Source organism: Elephas maximus, chromosome 12 (genome assembly GCF_024166365.1).
Source record: "Elephas maximus indicus isolate mEleMax1 chromosome 12, mEleMax1 primary haplotype, whole genome shotgun sequence".
Taxonomy (NCBI): domain Eukaryota; kingdom Metazoa; phylum Chordata; class Mammalia; order Proboscidea; family Elephantidae; genus Elephas; species Elephas maximus.
Window position 1 is genome coordinate 88456861 of NC_064830.1, and position 15471 is coordinate 88472331.

Genomic DNA, 15471 nt, shown 5'->3' on the forward strand with positions numbered 1-15471 from the left:
GATTACAGGGGACAATGAAATTTAATGTGTGATTCATGATTAGTTGGGCCTTGGATGCAAAAAAAAAAAAAAAAACCCCATAAAGGACATTCCTGGGACACTTGGGGAAATGTGAATACAGACTATGTATTAGATAACAGTATTGTACCCAGTGAATGTTTTGCATGTGATAACAGCATTATGGTTGCGTAGGAGAATGGCCTTGTTTTCAGGAAATACACGCTGAAGGATTCATGAGTGAAGTGGCATGTTGTCCACAATTTATTTTCAATCAGTTCAGCAGAAAACAATGTGTGTGTGCATGTGTGTACACAGAAAGAAAACATAAGAAACAAAAGCCAGTGGGGCAAAATATTAACTGGTGAATCGAGGTGAAAGGTGTGGACATTCTAAGTGAAGAGTATAAGGGTGTTGGCTCTACTACTTGGAGTTGGAAATTCATAGTGACCAGGCAGGTATTTTTATCTTATATTTAGACTCTACTGCTCATTTTATCCTTAAGTTCTAAGAGCTGAAACTAAGGAGGAAGATCAAAGTCTGCCTTTGGGGTCTGAAAATTTCAGACAATCTACCAAATTTACAGAGCTTGCATCTCAAGGCTGGAAGGAGAGATCCTATAACTTCCTGAAACTGTGTGCAAGCTGCTTTGTTTATGAGAAAATTAGCATCTTTCTGGGGAGAAGCTTTTGATTCTAATTCTCAAGAGGAAAGCAATATCTCCCCCAAAATAATTTTAAAATCACTATGGTAAACAGATTCTCTTCCCATCATTTATCTAATTTGCAGCTCAAGAATGCTCCAGAGCAGAAGTCAACAAATGTTTTCTGTTTTAAAAGAAACAAACAGTATACATGATACATGGCCTTTCAGGCTATAAATTTCTGTCACTACTATCCATCTCTGCTGGTGTAGTACAAAAGCAGCCATAGATAATACATTAATGAATGGATGCAGCTGTGTTCCAATAAAACTTTATTTACAAAAGCAGAGGGGCGGGTCAGATGTGGCACAGGCTGTAGTTTGCCCATCACTGCTCTAGTCTAGAGCAGGCCTTCTGGCCAGTGTATTCTCTGACATAAGGTCCCCATCTTCAGCCCCACTCCTTCAACCTCCACCCCTCCCCATCTCTTTCCATCACGACACTTTCCTAATGGCTTTCAACAGAGTTTCTCAAAGGGTGGTCCCTAGATGTCTCATTTCAAAATAACCTAAGGTTCTTGTTCAATATGCAAATCCCTGAACCTAGTGTCATCCTGCTATAATCAGAACGTCTGGGGAATGTGTTCCTCAAGTAATCCTTCTGTACTCTACAGGTTCAGTCATGGTCTACAGGACAAGACTCATGGCATTCACTTTCCATTTTAGTCCTGCTATGCCTATCCAGCCTCACCTTCCACCACACAAAGTGATCACCACCTCCCTAAATGTGTGACTCTGCAACCTCTGTGCCTCACTTCATGCTGTTCTTTCTTCCTCGAATGCCTACTCCATATACCTTCCACCCCATCTCTCATCTACCTGACAAATTCCTCTTACTTCAACCACCCCCACCCTAAGATATACAAACAAGCTCTTTCTCTTTCTCGGTATGGAGTGAGGAGCTTTCTTCCCTTTATGATAGCCGGTAATGTTCCTTTGCATCTCACAAAACACTTGGGGCATGTAACACAGGTCTTCCCCGAGGCTGTACGAAGCACCAAACTCTGTACTTACACATCGATGAGGTCAGGTTTCAATACTGATGGCACAGCAGTCTCAATGTTGTACAGTTTTATCTGAGATCCATACAGAGTGACTTTGACTAACCTGTTGGCAAAGAAACAAGTCAGAAAGACCATTTAGCTTATGGACTAAAATAGACAAAATGGACAAGGTACCAACAAAAGCTTGAGGACAGACCAGAATTACTTTTTCATACAAAAAAAGAATCAAGATCAGACTTTCAATTTTATCCCAAGGAAATAATCTAAGATGTGCATAAAAATTTATATACAAAGATATCAATTAAAGCATTATTTACAATGTCAAAAATTTTGAAAACAATATAAAGATCCAACATAGAAGAAGTGATACACTACAGATGATAAAAACCATGATTAGAAGAGTATTTAATGACAAATATTTAAGATATTTGAAGCATGAAAACACTACAATACATATACAGAATGTATCCCAATTTTGTTATAAAAATGTATGTCTATTAACAGAAAAAAGGCTGGAAGACTGTTCACCAAAACATGTTTACTGGTTACCACTTGCTTTGGGGGTAGGATGGAGTGGGTGGATTATGAATGATTTTTTCCCCTCTCCTTTTCTATACTTCCAAACTGTCTATAAAGAATATATAATACTTTCCCAAATGAGTAGCATATAAGATTTTTTTTTCCCTTAAACAAACCTGCTGTTTTGATAATTTATCTTAATAAGTTGGCATGGATCTTCCTATAAAATTTGTAATGATAAAACCACCTTAAGCTTTTATTTAAAAATAATTTTTGTTAAAGTAAATGTTTCAAATGGATGTATGATAAAGCAAATACAGAAAAATGTTCACTGCAGAATCTAGGTGGTAGCTAAATGTGTTATTTCCTGTACAATTCTTTCAACTTCTCTTGATGAAACATTAGGGGGCGGGAAGAATAAATGTTTCTGGGATAAACTAAGATTTTTAAACTCCAAATACAATTCTTTCAAAAGCAAGCTATTGAACCCACTAGCTGCTCAAGGGCTCACTGTATCAAACGAGCATTAAATTCAATAACTAATAGTTAGCTCTATTGGGAAATGGAAAATGTCTCTTTCATTAGAGACAGAAAACCATTCCTTTCTGAATGAAAGGAAAGAGGGAAAAAAAAAAAAAAAACCTGAGACTTGGCTAATTCCACTCTGTTAGGAAACCTAGGAGATGGATGCCAAGAAAGATAGGATGTTTTGCTCCCTCAATCCAGTAGGAGAGAGGTTCTCAAACTCTGCTGAATACAAGAATCAACTGGGGAATTTTGGTACAAATGGAAACTCCCTTGGTCTACCCCCACGACTGACTGTCAGCAGGGGTCTGGAAATCTGCACCTCTGAAAAGCAGCCAGAGGACTCTGATGCATGTGGGCCACATTCTGAAAAATGTTGCTCTGAGGGAGGAGAAAGCAGACTTTATTTCAAGGAGAAAACCACAGGCTTGAGCCACAAATTGTTCTGGGTTGGGGAGCAAACAGAAAGGGGCTCTTCTAGTAAATAAAGAAAATGAGAGTAAGTAAAAGAGCCAAGAGTTCTCAATCTGAAACCCCAGGAAAGGGGGCAAGTGGCGATAATGAAGAATCAAAACAGTTACTCTTGGTAAGAAATACCCCAACTCACATCTGGTGTTTAATTCTCTAAATATCGTTCTACACTAAGAATGGACTTCTAAATATGTCTTTTAATAGAAATCTATGTTCAGCAGTTTTGATATTAAGTTTTATGTAACCTGTAAGTAAAAACAACACTAATCACAGTGGCTATTAAGATCATGTAGCCATAACAAGAAGCCTTCTCTCAAACTGATTCTAAATGAAGACAAAATAGTAAAGTATCTTTACATGCTGAACTTGCAAACCTAAGCAGCACAAAAAGATGTATAAGGACCTATAAAATGTTTCAAGATCTCCGAAAAATCATTTCACTACAAAGTTGAGATGACCAATATGCTGTGTAACAGAGAATAAATTCAAATAATGGATGCTTATCTATGGATTTCAGACAGGAAGACATGTCCTACTACACATCCAGTGGAAACAGGTCTAGCACAGGAAGAATGGAAAAAACAGACTATGGAAGTAGAAGCACTAAAATTTGGGAAAAGCATTTGAAATCAGGAAACCAGTTAAAACCCATGTGCCGCCTCTTATAAACTGTGTGACCTGAGGCGAGGTATTTATCTCTGAGCTACAGTTTCCTCAATGATAAAATGGCAATACCTGCCTCTTCGAGTACAAAATAAGATGAAAATATGCAAAAACATTTTTGAAAATTTCAGAATACTGTATATTGCTTTTATGATTAGTATTAATCTGGTTTTTAAAGAATTTCTTTAAAATTTTTATCTAAAGCTAAGATGTAACAGTTAAAGAACAATCTGGTAGGCAAGTAACTAGGCTCTTTGGGCTTGGTTTCCCACTCTGTGTGTTACAGTGATACGGCTACTGGGCCAATGAAAGCATCAGGTGTCTTGGCTTTGGGCTGGATCCACAGCCACTCAGTTTTGGTCTCATCAACTCAATGGTTATCTTGAAATGGTCTGAACCTCCTATTGCTTATAACTGATTTTTTTTTTTCCTGTGGTTGTTCCTTTTGTTGAGAATATACACAGTACAACATACACCAACTCAATAGTTTCTACATGTCCAATTCGGTGACATTTATTACATTCTTTGAGTTCTGCAACCATTCTCGCCCTCCTTTTCCAAATTGTTCCTCCCCCATTAACATAAACTCACTGCCCCTTAAGTTTCCTATCTAATCTTTCAAGTTCCTGTTGTCAGTTTGAACCCATATAGATAGTCCTTAAAATAGCACAATGCTCAAGGCAGACTTTGTCTACTAGGCAAGCTAAGCTGCTGTTTGGTATATAGAAGACTTTAAGGGATATTTTTGGTTTACGGTTTAAAGAATATCTCGGAACAATAGTTTCAGGGGTTCACCCAGCCTCAACGGTTCCAGAGTCTGCATTCCACAAAAATGTGAAATTCTGTTCTGCACTTTCCTCCTTCTGATCAAGATTCTTCTATACATCTGATTTTTTAAGTGTATGTGAAGGTGGGTTGGTGGGGGACTGGGTAGAATGAAATGCTATTCAACAAACATAGCTGTAAACCCCCTGTGGGAAGAGGTACTAAAAGAAGCCTCATGGTGGATAAGTTGGGAGCCACCTCTCAGGCCAGTTTTGGAGGCTGCTCAGATTTAACTCCTTAGGATCCTCATGGGACTGGAAAAAAACACAAAAAGCCCCATCTCTTTAAGGCAGCATTTGGCTGTCTACTTGGACAGTGTGTGTTGTCCCTTATTAATAAGGCTTTCCTAGCATCTAATCCTGTGGGAAACATGACAAGTGGCCTCATCTGATCTTCTGACCTTACAAGATTTTCAAAGAAGTAACAGCTTATGTTTACTGAGGGTTTTGCTTTGTACTAGGCACTGTGTTAAGTGCCTTATCTTCATTGGATTCACACAGAAACCTAAGATACACTACTTCTATTTCTTGCTCCATTTTACAGATGAGGGACCTGCAGTTCGGAGAGATTAAGCAACTTGCTCCACATCAGCTTATACGTAGCACAGCCCAGATCTAACTGGTGCCAGAGTGGAAGCTATCTGGTAATATGCTGCCCCTCACACCAGAAGATAAAACTGGGCCCTGAAGAAGGAACAGATCCATAATGTAACTGCCAGCCTACCTTTCCACGACAGTGAGGGCATCGCTGAACCGTGCAGCAAACACATCACCGATAAAGTACTCAGCTAACCGGCCCACAGCCTGCAGCAGGGAGCTCAAATCTCTCAGGGAACAGTGTAATCTCCGGCAGTCATTCTCCGCTGTGATGTTTAACCTGTGTCCTGGAACATAACACCTCAGACAGTTTTTCATAGGAAGAATACACTTTAGTTACCACTACAGGTAACAGTTCATCCAGACAAGCTACACTTAGCAAAACCAATTTGCTTTCTCAAAGCAAAGCAACCCACTGGCTGCTGACCAGTACTGAGCGGGAACCACCACACAGCCTCCACCTATAGCCACACCCACATGCACTCCAGAGGCCAGAGGGCAGGACTGACAAAATGGAGGGGAGAGACAGACAGAGTGGAGGAGGGACAGATAGCCTGGGGTATGCTAACACAGACTGAGCACTGATTCCTCTTGACCCTGTGAGGTCCTGATACCGCAAATTTTATATACAAGCAAACACACTCAGGATGGCTCAGAAACTTGCCCAGCATGGACCATATTTCCGGGGAAGAGCTAGTATTCTAAGCTAAGTCTCTGTATTCCAAGCCTGCTGCCTTTGCCACATGACCCGCACTGGGAATAAAATCCCCATCAGCTGACAGGCAGGAATGGGGTTCACTCAGCATTCCACCCCAGAAGATTTTAGGTGGCACAGTATGGAAGGAATAACATGCATAGGACTTGGATGCATAAGACACAGATTCCCAGCCACTTCCTGGCTCTACACCTCCTTTAACCCTTCTAAGTTTCAGTTTCCTTGTCTGTAAAATGGGAAAAAAATGCTACTATTTAATTCACAGGATTCTTGTAAGGGCTAAATTAGAATGCATAAAAACCCTGTAAACTAGAAGCATTATTCAATGTTTGTAATTATTACAAACAACAAAGAGCTGGTGATTTTTCTGAGGCCTGAAACTACTTCTTACCATAGTTTCTTCAGTCTAAACAGGGAGGATGCTAAGACGAAGGGCAAAATCATCCACAATTCAGTCACCTCCTGGCCCTTGGCGCTCTCCTCACATGGCCCATAAGGGACGGTAAGAATTGCCACTAAGCCTGACAGAAAGTCCTCCTCATTCATCTAAACACAGTTATACGCCGTGAGCCTCCAACACTGCTGCAGTGAGGCTGGGGCAGTGGCAGTAAAATCACCAGCCTTTAGGGCACTTACAATCCCACCACTGCCTAAACACTCCTCAAGCTGATTCCTTCCTCTGCCTCAGGCTTTTACTATCCCTTCTGGACTTCTGCCCATGGGGCTCTGCAATCACCTTCCTAGAGCCCAGATCTAGGCACACAGTTCCCCTTAAGCCCGGTGTTAAATTTTGTTCTCGCCAGCTAAAGGGGGGAAGCCTAGACTCCCCAGCATCCACTATTAGGTCTCTCATGACTTCACCTCCGTAGACTACTCCACTGCATCATCTGGACCCACTGACAGATCACTCCTAGGAGCCTCGCATCTCTGGACCTCTCATAACTAACTGTTTTCTCTGCCTGGACTACCCATCTTGTCATCCTCTTCCCACTCAAACCGTGCAAGCCCCTCCATATCCTCTAGACTCACATAAGTATCATTTCTTCAGTAAGTTCTTTCCTTCCTGTCTCCCCAGCAGAGGGAGCATGCTTCCCTCCGCTCCTTCACTCCCTCGCGGGAATGTGCACACATGGAGATAAAGGAATAACTTACAGGCCTATCTCCTCACTGCACTATGAAGTCCTTCTCAGTGAGGGGCTATGCAGTGTCCTATCTCTGTGCCCAGCACCCAACACAGTGCCTAGTGCAGACTGGGTGGCCATAAATGTACAAATGAATTAGGTATAATTTCCTCGTACTGCCTGTGGGTAGATTCACTTGTATGGTTTAAAGATAAATATGGATAAGCACCACTTGTACAGAGGAAAACAGCAAGGCCAAATACTTGTGAAGAAAGTGGTGGCTGAAGTCGCAAGCTTAATACCTCAGACCCTACATCAACTTCCAAGGGGTGAGGCTGTGACAGCCCCCAAGGGAGAGTAGAGCATCCCCTGGGCAGGAGCCTGGCAAAGGGGAGACTTTAGCCAGGGATGGGTCACATGTTGCCAAGGAACAGAAGAACAGAAAGAAGGGCATCTCAGGGAAGGACCTTACAAGGAGACAGCCAGTGACAAAGGCCAGCTTCGACCTGGCCCAAATCACCCTGTTTCCTCCTACAGTCCACATGGACAGCGATGTCTTGATGCAGAAAACGGAATTCTCAGCCTCCAGACAGCCACAAGGAGGCCGCTGGAGTGGGTGTCGAAAGAGAGTGAACCAGCTCCTCTAGTCACAGAGCAAGAGAATGACCACTCCACACTGCCAGATGAGCCCACAGAACAAACAGAGCCAAGAGGTATTTTTGGTCATGCTTGGTCATGCAGGAGGGAACAGTGCCTTCACGGGCTGCAGAATGAGAGGGTTCTTATCTCCCAGTTAACAAAGGTACCACAATTACACATCTCCTGGATGTCGGCAGGATTTTCAGATCACAGCTATGTAAACAGGCTCCAAGAGTAAACTTCTAAAAACTGTTACTCCTTTGCACACCAAGCAAATCTTAGGGTTATGTGAAAAACATAGCCTGGAATTGGATTTAGGGGTAGTATCAGCTTTTCTTTCAAAGAGCAATGTGCACGGGTCATTGAACTAGCATCCATTGCCCCTCACTCTGCTTGTATACACCTTCTTCATCTTCTGCTTGACCTCCCAACAAGCTCCAACCTGATCACTAGTTTTCAATTTATTCATTGTACTTAATACTAGAATGAAGTACTCAGCTCTTAATTATTTTAACCATATAAGGGAAATACTCTGTGTTTCTCTTTTAAAAGCCAAACCAAAACACATCCCTAAATCAAGACTCCATTTTGGTATGGTATTTAACAGACAGCCTAAAGGTTATCCTGACCAAGCCCCTTTGCTCCCTGCATCCACACAAATCCATCTGTGTGGGCCCTTTCTGCAGCATTTCTTCTTCACCACCCAGCCCTTTAGCCTCTTCCCGGATACTTCTAGTGAGTACTGGGGAGCTCAATGCCTCTTGAGGGAGCCCTTCCATCTTTGGACAGCTTGGTCAGAAACACAAGAAAAATCTGTCTCCCTATAATTCCTCCTTATCATTCCTACACCCCTTGGGGGTAGAATACAAAACAAGTCTAAGCCTGCTGACACAGGACAGCCATGGGGAGATATGAAGACGGTGCTGACATTCTTCCAAATCTCTTTTTGGTTTAAAGACACTCTTGGGTCCCTTCCATCTCCTGTGTTACCTTCCTTTGGAGAATCACTGTCATCCTTTATCATGCCTCTCTAAACCTGCTCTAATTTGTCTACCAACATGCAGTCCCCAGAACAGAAAACAGCATGGAATTTCTCTGTGTGTGTGTTTTAAAGTATTAGCTTGAATCACTATGAAATTGCTGGTACTTGACCATTTCTGCCCTAAAAAAACTGCAATTCATAGAGTTAAGGCATACGCATCATCTAAGAATCACGTTAGTTAAAAATCACAGCTGGTTCTTTCTTGCTGTATCTGCAAGGTAGACACTACACAGGCAAGAAGTACCCAATTAAAGCCCTCCCCATGCCTACAGCCTAGAAACCTAGTAACACCACCATAAAACCATGCTAGCACCAACTGAGCTTGAGGGAGTGGGCCAGAGTTCACACTGTGAAAAGCTGTTCAGATCTACCCACATTTTCTTCTGTTTGGCTAAGGCTTGGATTTCTCCCCTATAGCACAGAATATCACAGAAGAATATTGCTATATATGGGTTTAGAGAGACAAAATAACATGACGATACTAAAAGACGTCCCATCTTCCATGAACCAAGTCATCCTGACACTACCCAGGTACACTCTAAGCCACATCGAAAGAACAGCCCCTGGGAAATCACTGCCCTAGAAAAACATTTTAATGTTGAGCATAATTCAGTAATTACCCCCCTTTTGGGGGTGGGGGTGGAGGGAAGGTAAGAGAGAGAGAGGAGTGAAAATTAGCATGTGAGGTGATCCACTCTGAGAGAACAAACAAATCATAACTGAATCCAATTACGACACAGAACCTAAGTCCAAAGAAGCTTATATATTATAGATGGAAAGATCTCTCAGGCAGGGAAGCCTGCACGGCTGACTGGAAAAATTAAAGGGTTACTCAGAGCAGAAATACTGCCTCAGCGAAGAAAGATCTGACGGAGGAGAGGCAGAGGCCACACACAAAATGAATACTTTAGGGCCACATGCAAGATGCCATGTAAGAGGAACAGCAACCAATGAGAGGATTTCTTAATCCACAAAAAAGTAGGAAAGTCAGACAGCGACAGCAAAGGATGACCTCCCAAGGACAAGAGAGGCACACGGCTACTGATGTGCCACAGCGACATGTTTTGCACTGATCTCTACTGAGGAAGTGGGTTAGTCAACTCCTCTTTGGAAGGAAGAAGATCAGCAGCAGTAAAGCAAGTCGTTAGAACACAGAATCTTCTGAATTGAAATGCTCTACCAAAATCAAAAGCAGGGCCCTGAAGGTTTCACTGCTGGCCAAAATGCACACCCTGTTGTTGTAAGTGACTACAACACCAGAAGAGTTCAAGAATCTTGGCTGACTCCCATCTACACAGGCTCCAGGGGAGACCTAGGAATTACAGTCAAAGGGTAAATACAACCGAAAAGAGTAGACCAAAACATATGAGGAGAAAAGATAATGTGGTTGCTGTTAAGAGGCAATAAGGCTGACTAGTATAGCATGGAGGTTATTTGAGAGGGTAAATGGCCATGGGAACTAGGGAACGAAATGTACTCAGAGTTTTAATATCCTTTGCATTGGAAACTTGGCTTTTCCACCACCAAGGGGGGGGGGGGAACACTTTGTCATGGATAAAAGAGCTCATTTTCAAACAGGAAATGAGTATTTCTCTGGCCTAAGGTTTTGCCGTTGGACTACGCACCAAGGATCAGTGCTGGGGATATAATTTATAAATGACCTGGAAGAGTCAAGCGCCCTGTGAAATTGCCAGCAAATGGACTTCAATGAGGGTAGGTATATTTCATTTAGGGAAAAATAAATCAGATTATCCTTCTAGCAAGAGAAGCTCTGAGCTAACAATTATGTCTCAGAGAAAGGGTTTAAGACTCACTGCAGATTTTCACCTGGAAACAGACTCAACGCAATACAAAAGTCAGCTACAACACTAAAAAGGAAACCGAGGGGTCAGCTTTTTTGGGGGCGGAGGGGGGAGGGCGGTGGTATATGACTTTTTTAAGATCAAGAATAATATCTCCAGAGTCCTGAGTATATTCGAATTTGAATAGTGGCCCTAAAGGAGAGACCACCTAGGCACGATTATTCCCAAGGTTCTGGAATCATCTGCCTGTAGCATTTGTACACAAATAATTTTCATTAACTGTGACAGTATATTTTACAGGCAAGTCTGCTTCGAAAATTGGTCTTTTAAAGTTCTGCATAAGCTGTTTTTACCCTATCTTCAAAGTCAGGGCCTATTCCAGGGGCATGTCAAATTCTATCAACCTCTTGAGGCCCACTAGATTATTTAGAAGCTAATACAGTCATGGAAACAAGCCATCATGGGCCACCAAGAAGAGCAGTCTCAGAAAGAGCCTCCCGTAGACACCCTGCCATGAAAAACATCTGGAGGAGATGGGCCACACTTTGGGCAGCTCGGTGCCAGGCTGAAACAAGAGAGGGGCTGAAGGGCAGAGCCAGGCATGACTCTTGTAAGGAAAACCCTGTGATGAAAAGCAGTATGAAATGACATATCAGAGATGACTGGCGGGGGGAGGGGGGGGAGGCGCAGGGGGCAGGGAGGACATGTGTGTTTGCAAGCACGGTATCAAGTTTCTGGTGTTTTCAGCTGGCAAAATCAATGTCCAATTTTAATGCAACTTTTATCACACCCCATGATATGCATGTTGGGACTAGCACTAACAAGCTATGTGACCCTGGGTAGATTAACATCTCTGAGCGTCAATTTCCTCTTCTATAAAATAGGAGTAACTAGTAATGGTACTTACGCCTCACAGCACAATTAAGAAAACAAATTGAGATAACATGAGTAAAATCACTTAACACCATGCCTGGCATGTAATTCAGGAGTGCTCTACAAATGGAGGTAGTTATTACTATTACTATCAACAAAATAACAACAAAATGTTAACCCTAAACCCCATGCAGGTGAAACTTGCAAATGGCAGACCAAAGTCTTTGTAACTAGCTATAGTCTGAGCTTCCCACTGGCCATTTACAACAGAACAGCTAACTACTAGCTATCAGTGTGGTCCTCCACGATTCACCCTGCTGTGGAGCTGTTCCTTTTGATTCTAAAAACCAGAGATGAATAAAGAGTACATCATAAGAAAGTCCAAGGCTATTTTTTTCTAGCTAACTTGCTAGTTTAAAGGACATAAGGAAATATTCTAACTGCTAGGGTTTTTAAGAAATCTGACTTCTCCGCTCCAAATTAGCTTCTTTCTCACTGAAACTCTCTTTAGAATATATTGTCATAACCTCATCTTTTACCTCCCCCACAGCTCCTTTTCACCATGATTTTTTTTTTTTCCCCCATGTTTTCTATTTAGAAGTGAGAAGAAATGGAGAGGCAGTGAGGCAGCAGTGGAGAAATCATGTTCTAACAGCAAAGAAGGTAGTAATTAAATATTAGTCCCCCTTTTTTTTTTTTAATTAAATTAAAAAATAAAAACCAGTTTACCTGACCCTGAAGTAACTATAAATTGCTGTAACCCCAGATAAACTTCTAAATTGTCCTGAAGAACTGGGAACTGAAAAGAAACAAAGGTTTTTAAAAAAATCAAAAATGCAAGTTTTAACATTTTAACATTAAAATATTTCAAGCACCTCTGAGGGGGAGGAAAGGGATCCAAAACTTTTCTCTGGGAACCTTTACATCCAACTAAGAAGAGGTGGCTCCTTCTCTGGTACCCCACCACCAACTTCTACAGTTGAAACCACCAGTTGATATTTGGAGTAAGAAAAGAAGACAGTATGTCAATTTGATACTTTTTCTTTTTTTTTTTAAAGCAAAAGATGCTCAGGTGGAACTTTTATGTTCCAAATAGAGGACACTAAGTCCCAGAATGATCTATCCTTTCTGGAGCTCTAAGGCTGGGGCCATAGCTCCCTTCATATCCCAAGGAAACCCTACCCTTGAGAGAAATATCAGATGTGCCTTATTAAAGTGCATGGCAAAGTGAGAGACAAGCCACATTACTTCGAAGTCAGTTTCTCTTGCTGATTTAGCAGATAGGACTTTATAACCAGAGGTGTATCTTTTATGTCTAAAGCTGCTACACTCACCAAGGCCATACGTTACGATAAAAACAAGACCTGAATGTGACAGCTAGGCACCTAAGAAAGGCAGATGGCAAAGTAAAATGGCACTTCCTGTGACAGAGAACACAAGACACGGCTGGGCTGCACAATACAAGTGCTGACCCTTCTAACTGATCTTGCCTTTGAAGAACAGATGGACTTAATGAAATCTCCTCAAATAACAGGCACCACTTACTGTATGAATCAGTCCTTATGAATAAAGAGGCTAGCACTTATACACAGGTGGAGAGAACTAGCAATCTGCTGAGAGTGAGTTTTACAAAGGCTAACTGTTCAGCAACATAACTTTTATAAATAACATCTCCTCCATTTGGCCTGGCCACTTTCAAGCTACTGGTGAAGGCATTAAAGCATTAGTAAAACTCACATTATGTCCAAGAGTTTGGGAAAGAAAAACAGAGCCTCCGAAGTTTAAAATATTTTTTTTGATACAGGTGAGCAAAAAAAGCATTTTCCATCATGTTATTACGTGCAAGGAAGTAATTAGACTCTTCATTCCCCTCCAAATGGTTAGTTACCAGTGTTGAGAAGGCGTGGGTGGGAAGGAGCTCCATCACTTTGGCCACTACCTCCAAGCTCTGGCGTAAGTACCGCTGCCACTCTGTCTGCTGCTGCGAGGGAAAACACAAAGGAGTCAGCTCTCCCAGACAGCAGAATCTGTAGTCATCTTCCCTGCCTATCTGTCCTTGGTCTCAAAGTCCACCCTCAGACATAAAATTTTGAAGAAATGGGAAATGATGGAACCAGGTTATTTGGTACCTTAAAAGGCCAAGCTAGAATATTTCCTAAGAATAATTTCACAAAAAGTTATTTCCTCAGGAAGCAAAATGACTGCAAATGATCCATGTAGAATAACCTACTTTTCTCCCTAGAATTATAGGAATTCAGAGTTAAAAGAGCCACTTGGGAGATACTTGTGTCCCCTTTACATCACTGGTCACTCATTACCTTCTGAGACCATCCATTTCTGTGTTCATATAACTGATTAAATTGCTACCCCTCAAAGTACGGTCTACAGGCAGGCCCCCTCAATTATCACTTGGAAGTTTGTTAGAAATGCAAATTCTCAGGTCCCACCCCAGACCTACTAAATTAGAACCTATCTTAACAAGCTGTCTTGGTGATTCTTATCCACCCTCAAGTTTCAGAAGAACTAGCCTAAATCATAGAGTTAACAAGAAGTGACACTAAAGTTTACCAAGCATCTATTAGGTACTTAGCTGGTCCTTTCACAGGCATTACCTCATATAACTGTCACAACAAATCAGTAAGATGTACCATTTCTCTTTGGGGAGATGAGGAAATTAAGGCTCCAAGAAATTCAAAGCCCTGACTCTATCTCTTCTGTGCCCAAGGTTGCAAAGATTCAAATCCAGGCCATCTGGTTCCAAGCCCAGGGCTTTTTTGATCCCAACCTTAGCTATCCTTCAAGGTCTTGACCATGCTGTACTGTTATTTTGAGAACTATACCAGTGATGAAAATTTTAAAGTGCCTGGTGATTAAGAAAAATGAACACTGGGGTTGGTTGTGTCCTTAAAGTTACTTTCCTTAAGAATGTTGGGCAATAGCATCAATAAATTTAAGATTGGTTTTACGTGATATTAGTTCACAAATAAAATATACTCAAAAGATACTTCATTTCATTCTACCTGTATTAGTTACGCATCTCTAACTATTTCCACTGGTATCCAGCTAGCTTTTATTTCTTGCCTAGATGAGAGGCAGGGGCAATAGGAAGGGATCAGAGTTCTCATTAAATCACTTTTCACTGTACATATGGTTTCTCTTCTTCCATCTCTAGACCATGTAGGTAAAAATGTCTGTAAAACTGTTTTAATGGTTAATGAGCCCAATGAGACTAGCAGGAGATGAAAATTTTCAGATGTACAACTCAACCCATAATACAACCACCTATCTCCAAAGCAGAGGGTCTACAGGTTCTAAGTCCCAGTTCTGCTTTATACCACAACATGGTGATGATGAAAGGTCAACTAGAGTGCGCCACTTACATCATCATCCAGAGTCTCATCATCCAACTCCTCCAGCTGGGCCTGGTTGTATCTGAACTGGATTCGATTCAACACCTCTGTGAGCAAGAGGACCAGGGCATCTTCGTACCTGTGTGGCAGGAGAAATTCAATATCCGGTGAAAGGAGGCCTTTAGCCTAGGATTTCAAAAACGCCCCCTGTACTATAAAAGGAATGGCTTCCATGTTGGAACACTACGAACAAGAAGCATCTAAACTCCGAAGCATCTAAATTCCTAATGCTTAGTTTATGGATTGGCAAGTATGTGTGTGAGTGAGCAGTAGCAGGGGTATTTATTTAACTATGTACCCAGCACTGAATCTTGGTGGATTGACTCTTATTATTATATAATGTCCTTCTTTGTCTCTGGTAACATTTGTCTTAAATATTATCATTCCAGCTCTCTTTTCGTCACTGTTTGTATGGAATATCTTTTTCCATTCTTCTGTTTTCAACCTCTTGTATCTTTGAAATCCAAGGTGAGTTTTTGGTAGACAACATGTATTCGGACCATCATTTTTTTAACCCACTCTGCCAATCTCTGCCTTTTAATTGGAGAGTTTAATCCATAATCCTTT

At 41.6% G+C, this 15471-nt stretch overlaps 1 protein-coding gene across 5 annotated transcripts in view; it reads right to left on the reverse strand.

The window, feature by feature from the left end:
* Window positions 1-15471, reverse strand: part of XPO6 (exportin 6) — a 127326-nt gene that overhangs the window by 20588 nt on the left and 91267 nt on the right. For 3 of the 5 annotated variants that reach the window (XM_049903936.1, XM_049903934.1, XM_049903932.1), the window contains 5 exons: window positions 14875-14983; window positions 13383-13475; window positions 12224-12293; window positions 5430-5589; window positions 1714-1806 (listed from right to left, as the gene is read on the reverse strand). In XM_049903936.1, the coding sequence (XP_049759893.1) occupies window positions 1714-1806; window positions 5430-5589; window positions 12224-12293; window positions 13383-13475; window positions 14875-14983 (525 nt within the window). The remainder of the gene's footprint in view (window positions 1-1713; window positions 1807-5429; window positions 5590-12223; window positions 12294-13382; window positions 13476-14874; window positions 14984-15471) is intronic. The other 2 variants (XM_049903935.1, XM_049903933.1) reach the window with 1 other exon arrangement.